Here is a 12,772-nt window from a genome sequence, read left to right as displayed (position 1 = left end):
GTCCAGTTATACCACACGGCCAGAGGTTCACTTATATCCTCATAAACAATTTGGATGAGGCCACATATACTCATTGATATTTTGAATGAGGTCACTTATATACCATCTGAGTGACAGTCCAAATACATCTTTTAAGTATGATATCATTTTTTCATTTTACACAGAAACTGGCACATGTAACTCTTGAATTTTCTATAAAGAAGGCTCCAATGGAAAATATAAACTCCACTTCAATAATAGCAAATGATAATATTCCAAAACTAAATTAGGTCTATACCTCCACACAAGAATAGGTAAGGTTTTAAAATTGTTATAGATTTCAAAAATATAAAACATCTTTAAAATTCAAGCCAAATATATAGTTGAAACTTTCATAGACCACAAGCTTTGGAAATGTTTATGAGGTTTGGTACTTCAAATAACATGTAAGCTTGAGATATACTACAAGCTTAAAAAATATGAACAAACATAATGTCAAGGAAAAAAGGAAGAATTGCCTACAAACAAAACCATAGGTTTTTGAAAGGATCATAGGGTTGAGATTTTCCAGAATGTATGATTGACAATGACTAAGACACATGGAAGTCACACTTGCCATACAATGCCAATGAAACCCACAAAATCCTTGTTGGTTAGGTCATCCTCCCAGGTGGGTCAAGGTAATAAGTTGGTTGGTTCAGTTGGTTAAGTCCATGAATCTTCAAAACAAACTATTCAGAACAACAGATAGGCAAACTACTATAGGCAACCCTTATTACAAGAATATAATTCGTGTAAATATTGCATTCAGTTAAGATCTTACATGTAAATAAGAAGCCACTTCACAATTAAGTCCAATAAAAGCATTCAAAAATTCAACTTCCATTAACATAAATAGTCAACTTTCCAACACAAGTGGTTTTTATGGTTGGGTCAAAATGGCAGGTGTTAATTGTTAACGTGTTTCTCAAATCTTAGGAGCTCAAAAATTTTATTGTATCTAGACATAGTTAAAACTTTTAGAGCCCGATAAGAAAAGTGGTGTCCATGCACGCACGCACGCACACACACACACACACACATAGATATATATATATGTGTGTGTGGTGTGTGTGTGTGTATCTATGTATATATGTGTGTATATATATATATATATATGTGTGTGTGTGTGTGTGTGTGTGTGTGTGTGTGTGTATCGTGTATATATATATATATATCTATGTATATATATATATATATATATGTATATATATATATATATATGTATATATGTATATATGTATATATGTATATATGTATATATGTATATATGTATATATGTATATATATGTATATATGATTAATTAGGAATAAGCGGAGCTGGTCACAAGACGTTCCATTGTCCCTCCACAGTTCAAGATAACATGACTAAAAATTTTTTAAAGATTTTTTTTTCATCAATATTCCATTTAGGTTTCATCAATAGATACTTTTGGATTCTTTTCATATATTTAATTTTTCTTGTTTTCTGCTAATTATTAATTAGAAGTGAAGATCATTCAATCTCACCATTATCTCACTCTAGTGTTCATGATCGTAGACATTATGAATACTTTCCATATATTTAATTTCTTTAATATCTACTTTTAATTAATTAGTAATTATGATATTTTCATGTGGCAATGATATCATATTTCAGATAACCTAATAGTTCAACCCATAATCCATCACTGAGCACTTTTTCAGTTCAATCAATAATACAAGTTTTAAAACACGTAAGTATGTATCGCATGGCTCTGCACATATGACAATAAAGCTTTAACAAATAAAGTCCTCATGGCACAAGATGCAATGTCCTTTAAAGATTAGAGCTGCATTTTTTATAGTCATACATCAAGACTTATAATAAGACCTCTCTAACAAAAATGACTTAAGATTCCAAAGAGAAAAAGATAACTGATAGGAAGAGTTGGTAGCTACAGATAAATAATGAGAATAAGGGTAGAAAAATACATATCATATTTCCAAGTGCAAAATCAAATGAAAGTACTGATCATTGAATTATATCATCAAAGAAAAAATTAATCTTGAAATTTCAGAAATAGGAATAGAAGCTACTTACCAAATGAAGAAAATCATGACCTTCAACGTCAGCAACTGACTTGTTAAACCCAGAAGTCCTATTCACAAGAATGTATGACTGCACCTCATCTAAGGACTAAAGAATACCACAAAAAATATTCTTAGCATGGTTATGGCCAACCTTTGGTTAAAATAAGAGCAAGAATATAATTGTTAAAGAGAATTCAGTAGTCAAAACACGATGGACAAAAGAAGATAAACAAATTCCTTCGCTACACTATAAAATTTTTTATTAAGCAGATAATATCAGAGGTATTAAGAAGCTAGATTCAATATGCACAGCAAATTGTGATGCCAAGCTAACCACTAATGATCTCAACACAATGGTTGACCAGCAGAAACTTTCAACATGTATCTGTCAACGCCAAAAAAGAGTGTTATAGTATGATTAAATTATTAGGATTAGCCTAGTGACATCAATGGTTTAGATTAAAATCTGGTTCCTCAGAATTTAGATTAGTATGATATGACTTTAGATGTCTATTTTTTATTTCCCATTTTATTCGATTTGAGGCTGAAGAGCTACATTCAGAGAATTATTAACATTTCTTGCAGCAAATTTTCCACATAAATGTCTGATCAGTTTCAGATTATAGCCAGCAGAAGCTTGCTAGATTGGATAAGAAGTTTTACTAAGCTTACCATGTTAATGAAGAAAATCAGATATACCTACTGATGCGGAACTTTCTTTGCACCACAAGAAGAAGAAGGATTAGCAAGGCAGAAGAATTTCAAGCAGAAAGCCCACTACATGAAAACGCTTTGAAGATTTGACAACTGAATAACCAGCAGTCAAAGATCAACAGTCTAGTGATCCCATAATTGAAGACCAACGCATCCCTTCAATAAATTTTGTCCTTCAAAAATATATAGTAGTAGCATTCACTATGAAAATCGAAAGTTGTTGATCTATCAAATTGATGTTAAATTCTTATATTTTGCTTATTGATTCAAATCTAATCAGATTTAAATTGAATTCTTTAGTATTTAATCAATATGTACCCTTCAATCTTTTACGAGGCTTCATCATTGAGATGAGGCAAAATAACGGAAATTTTAACTTACCAAGCCATGATTAGAAAAGTCCAAAAATTTGAAGAGAGCCAGGACTTTCTATCAGTGTCCCTAATCTAGATCTAGCTTACGTTACAAAAGAGTTCAAGATATTCTTCGAGTTCACATGGCTATTCTAAGTCAAGTGTCGTAAAGATACAAAGTTTGCTATTGTTAGGAAGTCCAAAAGGATTTAGTTACTTTACTTAATTATGCTTCCTTCACAGGGAGAAAATCTACAAGTAATCCTAGTTAATTAAGAAATAAAATTTAGTAAGTCGTATTATGCCTTCACCTACAAAGGAAGAGAGGACACATACAGTTTGATGTTGGATGAAAGCTATTAAATCTCATCCTACCTGTTTGTAATTCTCTCTTTATTTGAGCTTGAGAAGTTTCCAAAATTGTAGAAATGACAACCTTTGGGAGCAATCCCATGCAGCTTTTTGCATAATAATATGAAAATATCCCAGAGTCCATCCTTATTTTTAAATTCTAAAATAAATTTGAGATAACCATGGCTCTGACATTCTGGATTGTTTCTACATCAAAATTATAATGGTGTCTAAATAAAATGCATCTATTGAATTGCTTAAATACAGCACACATTTATTTTGACCAAGTTATCATGGTCTAAAAATGTCAAAATGGAGTTAGAATTAAATTAGCTAATTGAGCTGTTTAAATAAAAACTCGGTTTCTCGTGGTGTCCAACATTATTGCTCATATATTAGGCTTAATGCCATTCCCAGAAAAATTTTAAGGTGTGTTTAACAAAATTCATTTTTTTTTTTGGCTTATTCATTATTCATTTTCTTCTTTGCCCCATCTTCTCTTCTCTTTAGTTCAGGGTTAAGGATCACTTGCAAAGCATAATAATGTTTGCAGTAAAACCTACAACAGCAAAATTTAAAGTAATTTCAAAATTTAGCATCTATTTTCAATTTGCATGTGTTAAACAAATTTTAGTCAGCCCCTGATAGTGAAGTGGGTCTCCTTGATCAAATGCATAGCCTTACATAAAGACGACAACAATGTCACAGCACAGCAGTCCCTAACCTAGATCGGATATATACAACCATATATAAGCTACTATAATGCCATGGCAAGGCACTCCCTGAATGTTTTCTATTTTAAAAGAAAAAATAAAAAAAGCAAGAAGCCAAGAATATAAAAAGGATGCTCCAGGTAAGACTGGAAGTTCAAAAACTCTCCAGCATTCACTGGATGGTGACAGAGATACAGGACTAGAATCCTTTATCATCTCTAGCATTGTGTTGGAGCTTCTAGAGTTCTCTAAGAACATGAATGGATTCTATTTGCAAAACCTCAAGGGCCTTCTAGGTAGCTAACTAGTTACTTAAAGGGAAGAATCGCCTAAGTAATTCAGATTCCCAAGAAGTATTTCCTCTCTATGTGATCTTAGGTTGTTAATGTGATGCCTCATTTATAAGAAGCACACACATTAGTGCCATTCGAAAAGAGTGGGAAGTGCCAAGCACATAGAATAATGACAAGCATTTCAATGTTATCATGATGTTCTTTAGTCATTATGTCAATTTTTGTTGCATAGAAGGTCCATGTTTCCTTGTCACCAATGATGTTGTCAAATTCTAGCAGATGCTTCATGTAAAAAGAAACTATGTTGATTAGGATGAAAAATTGAGACTATTAATCGAGTTACATAACCACAACTTTGAATTCAGTACTAAGCTTACATCGGTGACTAAAATAACCATGATTTTCGTTGGGCTTCTTGTGCATGTCAAATTGTTCATTATATATTTGCCAATGTGTTAGAGGCAACTACTTGAGCTACATAAGCAGCCAACAAGCCTTAGGCATAACTAACAGCACTTCCTAGGACTAAGTTGCTTAAACAGCAATTTTATGCATGTTGGGCATTTAGCAAGTGGCCTAAACCTGGCACCTGTTAGGCTTAATCAGACATTATACTAAGTACAATGAAGTGTTAGGCATGTCAGATAAATTGTAAACCTTGTTATCTTTTTCATGTTTGTACATAGTTACAATTTACATAGTAACATTAACTTTCAAACAATCGTCTATTTTCATCTGTATTGATTATTCATCAGTTGATATCCTTTATTTTCTGGTTTTCATTATATTTTTAATTGCTTTTGCATGTTTATAAATTTTAAATTTTGTAATAATTATTACACAAGCTGCATAAGAATCTACCTTCCACTTAAGCAATATCTCGCCAAGCATTCATCAAAAACACATGCTTTGTTGGTTCTATCAACTACTTCAACATCCACCTATTGCAGATCTCTAATTCATTAAAATCAAAAATAATGAAACTGGAAGGATTTTGAGAATTTTTTTTCAAAATGATATTCAATATTTAGAGGAAGGTTTAAGCAAGACGTGAATTGAATGTATGATTTATTAAAATCATCTATAGCAATGACAAAGGATCAATAATTCTATAAAGAATCCATAAGGAATCTACTTGTCCTTTAGAAACAAAATGAGGCCATGGATTCTTGCACATCACAAGTGGAGCTTGGTTACCACCATTCAAGAGTCACTCTATTTTAGCTGGCCCATTGTGGTGACTTGTGAGAGGACGATATCCAGATAATTTTGAAACTTGTTTTACCTTTTAACTTTTTTTAGAGTGCATTTTGGTACTTTTCACACAACAAGTTTTATAAGTGTGCTGGAGTCTAACAATATATAGAAATTTATATAAATGAGAGCTATCTAATTCATAACTACTTTGGTTAGAGATTTACCATAGAGTTGATTCTTCTTCCAGTGAATCTTTCATAATACTTCTCAAGTGTGCCCATACCCAAAGAATCTCTACAGAAGGCAATTCGTTGAAGGGATGTTATTGAAAAATCATTTCATTTTCTAGGTTTCCAACGAACCAGAACTCCAGCAAGACTCCTCTGCAAGAGCAAAAAAGGCACTATGCACTTACTTTACTCTCTTCTTTAATCTACTATTTTCCTTGGAAATGACTATTTGAGCAGAGATCAAGTATATCAAGCAGAATGCACTAGAAGAGGGTGGATCATTGTATCTTGCGACTAGACAGACAGTAACCCATGAACATTGCGAGAATAGAGTCATTTGACATCCCTATATCCATCATAATTTCTAAACCCTTGCTTTATCCACCGCATGCATTACTTATGTTCTCTGTCAATATATTGATTTGGTGAATACCTTATTTCCTATTACTCTAAGGAGATGAGAATGACAGAATAAGATATGTCATCAAGTCTCATCCAAACCTTATATTGGAGGGAGGCAACAAGTGTGAAGAAGAAAGAAACAAGAAACAGTCGCAAGCATTAAAATTAAATATAAATAAATAAAAGACTCCATGCTGCTTATTCTGTTTAAGATTCTTTCTTCATACCACAGTCAAAAAAATTAACGAACACATTCACAGCCTGTAATGAAATCTCAACCATCTTTATTAGGGTGGATTTTCATCCATAATATGAAAACCACAGAACAAGATCATAACCAAATACTCTATCCAAATATATGACTAATTATGTGAATCCGTATACTTTTTCCCACCGGATCAACATGCATATGCAATGAATTACGTCTTGCATCTAGCAGATGCTCGAAATTTAGGCTTTCTAATTTCAAATCGAAGTGACACACAAGAAGGATCAGAAGACACAAACCAGGCACTTGCTAACTCGTAAGGCGGCCTCTTTGTGCTCAGGCTTTATTAATAGGTGATGAGATCCGATAGTTATCTCAGGAGAATCCAAAGCAAACCGTGATGCCTCGTCCGGGGGCCCGAAGCGAGTAACCGATTCCAAGAACCAGGCGCGGTTGTTCTTGATCTTCTTTACCTGCAGGAAGAAGCGGATAAATTGGGCAATTTCTTGATCTTTGCGCTCTTCTTTCAAAGAAATTAGAGAACCGAAAGGGGATGGGGTCGATACCAGGTGGTCGGGAAGGTCATCGGAGAGAGGGGCACCGTCGAGCTCTTCGAAGAGGGGGACGAAGGAGTCCCACCAGAGGGACTCCTCCAAGGGCTTGGGGCTCGCCGCCTTGTTTATCGCGGCCGTGGCGCTCGCCATTGCCGGAGGGCGAGGAGCTTCGTCTCGCGCAGACCGTTTCCGAAAACCCTAGATAAGGAGCGGAGTGCGCCCGCGCATTCGTTTTTCGAATAGGGGTTTCAAGGAGAGCGGAGGAGCCGCAGACAAAGAACGAGCTGGGGTTTTGAGTTGTGGTTTATATATTGCGTGTAAGCGTGCTCGGAGAGCCGGTTCCGAAAGCCTGACCGCAGATTGGGTTGCTTTCTTGCTACGCTAAGAGGCCAATTGATCTGACCCTCTCGCGAACGACTCGTGGGGTTGTCTTTTTAGGCTCAAACCGGTTCAAATTGAATAGACGGCAGCAGATACCCAGCGCGTACCCAAACTGAGTTTTTTTTTTTTTTTTTTTTTGGTACAATACCCAAACTGAGCTTTTGCTGGACGGCAATGAAAACAGAATAAGATTTTTTTTTTTCCGCATTAGTCCTTAAAATAATTTCTATCTTTTTTTATTGATATTTTACTGCCTTGAAATGCAGTAACTTAATTATTTACCCATCTCCCCGGTTATATTTGAGAGGTAAAAATAAAATATCCTACTTTTATTTTCTTGATATTATTAATTTCATATATTCTCAATATTTTTGCCGTCTTCTCAATATTAACCAACCTCCTAAACCATACAGTACCATCTTGAGTCCTTAGCAGCCCCATTCTAAATAAAAGTAGAGCAAAATGAGCAAAAAGAAATCAACTCCTAAATCTTAGTTTTCAATTAAAACAAAGACATTATGTCTTTTTGCAATTGTAGCTGATCTTTACCAAGATTCAATCGATGAATCTTAATGTAAGGATCAATTTGGACAAAAAAAAATCATAAAATATTTATATGAAAAAAGAATAGTGTTTAACATGCAAAAATAAAAGATTTTAGGGATTAATTCGCAAAATATAAAAGAATGATGTTTCTTGTACCTGACCAGTTTTTATTAACTGTTGGAGGTAAAATAAGCATTTATTTATAAATAAATACATATAAAAGCCCCAACTAAATCATTGCCCTGCTTATGATTAGTGTTAAAAAATACCATGCGGTGCTTATTCCAAATATCCATCGGATATTTTGGTAGTAACATGTCATAGCCCAAAACTCAAGCCCAGATTAACAGTCCCAAGCCCATTCAAAAAAAAAAAAAATAGAGAAAAAAAAATCGGGAAGAAGACTCCTAGACTCCGATAGGAGTCTTCTTCTTCGGCGAGACCCAGACGAGATCGGAATTCTAAGACCTCTCGGAGTCCTAGGATTCTCTATAAAAGAACCTTTCCCTTCCTTAGGAGCCGATCATCGGCCCTTTTCCCCTCTCTTCCTCTCTGATTTTCTCGAATTAGAGCCGCAAACACCCGTCTTGTTCTCGCCGTGACTGCTCACCGACGAGGTCACCGAAAGTCGAGGTGAGTTCCCTTTCTCTTTTCCCCTTCCTTCCCCTTCCTCCCATGCCCTTGTGCGCGGCTGCCGGCGATGGGAGTCGTCGATTTTCAGTCAGAAAAGAAACCCTTGTTTTGATCTCTTTTCTCTTGGATTTTCCGGCACCGGCGATCGCAATCGACCGCCGGCCATGCCTCTTCGTGACCGGAGGAGTGGCCCCCCTCTGCCGCCGGCCTCCGCCGTGGCGGCCACGGCCTGAACGGCCCGGCAAAGGAGGGGACTGTCGGTCCCCTATTCGGCCTGGAAGGAGCCCGAGAGAAGAAGAAGAAAAAAAAGAGAAAAGAAAAGAAAAGAAAAAAAATAAGAAAAAGAAGAAAAAAAAGTGAAAACAAAAGAAAACAAAAAAAATAAAAAATAAAAAATAATAATAATAATAATAAAATATATATATATACATATATATATATATAATAAATAAATAAATAAAATGAAATGAGAGAGAGAGTTTCTCTCTCTTCTCTCTCTTCTTTCAGTCTGAACCCTTACTTTCTCTCTCTGAAATTGAACTTTCTCTCTCTACTTTCTCTCTCTAGAATTTTCTCTCTCTAGGTTGTTTCTCTCTCTTGATGGATTTCTCTCTCTCTAAAGTTATTCCTCTAGGATTAGCATAGTGTAAGGCTTCATTTGATGATTTTGATCGAGTTTAGGAAAGAGTCTGATTTTAAGTGAGGTTTTGATTTACGATTTGTTTAGATTTAATTTTGAATTAAAATTAATATAAAAATATAATTTTGGATAATAGGCATGAAAGAATCTCCTAGAAGTTAGTCGATCTATTCATTCAGTGCTCCGTGAAAGGTAAGTAATGAACCATCTTCTCGAGATATTTCATATTTATTCTGAAAATAAATAATTATTCTCTGAAATTATGTATGATTTATGAAATTATGTTTTGAAAGAAAAGTGCTTTTGAAATATTATATTATGCACATGTTCAGTGAAAAACTATGATATATTATGATACAAAGTGTTTGATACAGAATCGGATTTATGCTCTCAGCCTAACTATATTTCAGTGGGTCCCATCAATGGAGATTATTCGTTGGTACTCAGTGGACCCTGTCAGTGGGGTTGTGCGCTGGTGTTTGTAGACCCTATCAGTGGGGGTTGTGCACTGGTATTCTGTGGACCCCGTCAATGGGGGTTAAACGTTGGTCATAGTCGAAGCTGTTGAGTTACGAGTATTTTGAATCGAATCGGATTTATGATTATATTATATGTGAATATTTGAAAATATTAGATTTATATTAAATCAGTATGAAATATATTTTTATATTTGTTGCTTCTAGATTGATTTTGATGATTACAAAGCAGATTGAAGGAATACAAATATTTTTAAATTAAAAAAGTCCTTATGCTCTTCAAGGGCAAAATCGTAATTTCACTAAAATTCTGATTTGATAGTACCATTTGGTAGAACAAATGATTTGAAATCTATTGGTGAAAATTTTATTATTTTTGGACTTATATTTTTGAAGTTATGAAGGTTTGAAGTGCATGAGTCAACTCATGTCACTATGAGCTGATTGGCACGCAAAAATCACCCATGGCACGCTGGATTTTTGGCTTGGCACGACCTGTGAGTCGACTCATGAGTCGACCCACAAGGCATGAGTCGACTCATGAGTCGACCTCTGCTGATTTGAGCCAAAAAATTCCAGAAACCAGATCTCTGGTCTTTGCAACAGAGGTCGACTCATGAGTCGACCCCTGAAGCATGAGTCGACTCATAAGTCGACCCCTGCGATGGAAATCATCCGCAATGGCTAGTTTTTTATCCGTTTTAATTGCCTTTTATGCTTCCTAAAAATGCTCTAACGGCTCTTTATCTGCCTAATATGTTTTCTCTTGTTTTTAATGCTATAAAAAGGTTTCTAAAGGTGAAAAGAAATAGAAGAAGAGGATTGAGATACAAAAATCAAACAATTGAGAGGATCCAAAATACACGAGGTGATCAACGAGATACTTGAGAGAAAAAGAAAAGAGGATCCAAAATCTACACGAGAGAGACAAGTGATCCACAATATACAGAGAGATTGTGAAAGAGATTCAAGAGCATTCAAAGAAAGGATTTTTCACGCCTATTGTTCAACCTTGATCAAGAGATCTTTCAAAGCCTTCAAGAAGTCTTCAATCAAAAATCATCTTCTTCTCAAGCGTTCATCCACCTTGAGAAAATCCAAAAAGGGGATTCTTCATTTGAGTAAAGTTTTTTATTGTTATATTCGCTCATTTAAGGAGCTGTTATTGTATTAATTTGTGCTCTAAACTATTTTACTCTTTGTGAGTATTTGTTCTTATTTTTGGAGGATTTCCAAAACAAGGGAAGGTTGATCCGAACCTGAAATCGGAGTGTTTTGGGTTGACTTGTATCCGAAAAATAAGTAGACTAGCTTGGGATAGCTAGTGTCGGAGTTTCCGACTTTTGTATTCGGGTTGAATACAAGTATAGTGGATTAGAATTCCCAAGTAGGAGCTTGGGGAGTGGATGTAGGTGCAAGGTTGGTACCGAACCACTATAAATCCATGTGTTTGTGGTGTGCTTTATTGTTTATCTTTATTTCTCTATTTTATTCTTGCATTCTTGCTTTAGAAAATTAATCCTGATTTAAAGTCTTTGTTCTCATTCATCATAAGTAGTTAATTAAGCCTAAAATTTTTAGAAATCCAATTCACCCCCCCCTCTTGGGTTGCATAGCTGGGCAACAAGTGGTATCAGAGCCCGGTGCTCTAGCCCTTCTTTGATCTAACAATCAAAGAGTCAAAGATCTATGGCAACCCATGTCGGTACTTCTCTAGCCGAGGGGTAATCTACAAACCGACCTCCACTTTTCAATGGGTCTAATTACACCTATTGGAAAGCTCGGATGAAGATATTCATACAAGCACTCGACTATGATATGTGGAGTATCATAGTGAACGGTCCTCACACACCCACCAAGATTATAGATGGTGAGGAGTCAACCAAACCCGAGAAAGAATGGGATGAGGTTGATAAGAAATTGACACAATTAAATGCCAAAGCTATGAATGTTCTTTATTGTGCACTAGATGCAAATGAATTTAATCGCATTTCTACTTGTGCATCTGCTAAAGAAATATGGGATAGGTTAGAAGTAACCCATGAGGGAACAAGTCAAGTAAAAGAGTCAAAAATAAACATGCTTGTACATAAATATGAATTATTTAAAATAGAGCATGATGAGTCCATAACTGCTATGTTTACTCGTTTTACTGATATAATTAATGGTTTGAAGAGTCTTGGCAAATCTTATACTAACAGTGAGCTAGTAAGGAAGATTCTCAGGTCATTGCCAAGAACTTGGGAAGCCAAGGTGACTGCCATCCAAGAAGCAAAGGACTTGAACACTCTACTTCTAGAAGAGCTTCTTGGATCCTTGATGACTCATGAACTCAGCATGAAGCAACATCAAGAGGATGAAGTCAAAAAAAAAGAACCATTGCCCTCAAATTCACAGCGTCACCTGATGATGAGACGGATGACACTGAAGATGAAGAACAGGATGAAGAGATGGCACTTATCACCCCGAAATTTAAGAAGTTTCTAAGAAAAAGGAAACAGGGGATGAGAAAGAAGTTCACAAAAGGGGAACAAAGCAAAGAGAAAGAGAAAGATCAACCCCTTATATGCTACGAGTGCAAGAAGCCGGGACATTTCAGATCCGAATGTCCACAACTGAAGAAAGGTCCCAAAAAGTTCAAAAAGAAAGCAATGATGGCGACTTGGAGTGCGAGTGATGACTCAAGCTCCGATGAGAAACCTCAACAGAACAAGCCAACCTGTGCCTTATGGCACACGAAAATGAGGTAACTTCTGAATCCACTAGTGAATTTACTTTTGAAGAATTGCATGAAGCATTCTATGATTTGATTGATGAATTAAAGAAACTAGGGATGAAAAATAAAGAACTGAAATTGGAAAATCAGTCCTTAGTGAAACAAGCTGAAAATCTTTCAAATGAAAATTCCACCTTGATTCAAGAAAATCAAAGCTTAAAGAATGAAATTAACAAGCTGAAACCTATAGTAGATAAGTTCACCTTAAGTTCAAACAAATTAAATATGATTCTTG

General features: G+C 35.3%; 1 protein-coding gene across 1 annotated transcript in view; it reads right to left on the bottom strand.

Moving 5' to 3' along the window:
• Nucleotides 1-7,360, bottom strand: part of LOC105044092 (uncharacterized) — a 54,537-nt gene extending 47,177 nt beyond the window's left edge. The window contains 3 exon segments of the mRNA XM_010921889.4: nucleotides 2,081-2,176; nucleotides 6,831-7,004; nucleotides 7,098-7,360. Coding sequence (XP_010920191.2) covers nucleotides 2,081-2,176; nucleotides 6,831-7,004; nucleotides 7,098-7,235 — 408 coding nt within the window. The 5' untranslated portion in view covers nucleotides 7,236-7,360.
• Between the last annotated feature and the right edge of the window lie 5,412 nt (nucleotides 7,361-12,772).

This window comes from Elaeis guineensis, chromosome 4, assembly GCF_000442705.2.
Source record: "Elaeis guineensis isolate ETL-2024a chromosome 4, EG11, whole genome shotgun sequence".
Taxonomy (NCBI): Eukaryota; Viridiplantae; Streptophyta; class Magnoliopsida; order Arecales; family Arecaceae; genus Elaeis; species Elaeis guineensis.
Note: the sequence above shows the minus strand (reverse complement) of the source record. Positions and strands in the feature narration are given on the sequence as shown.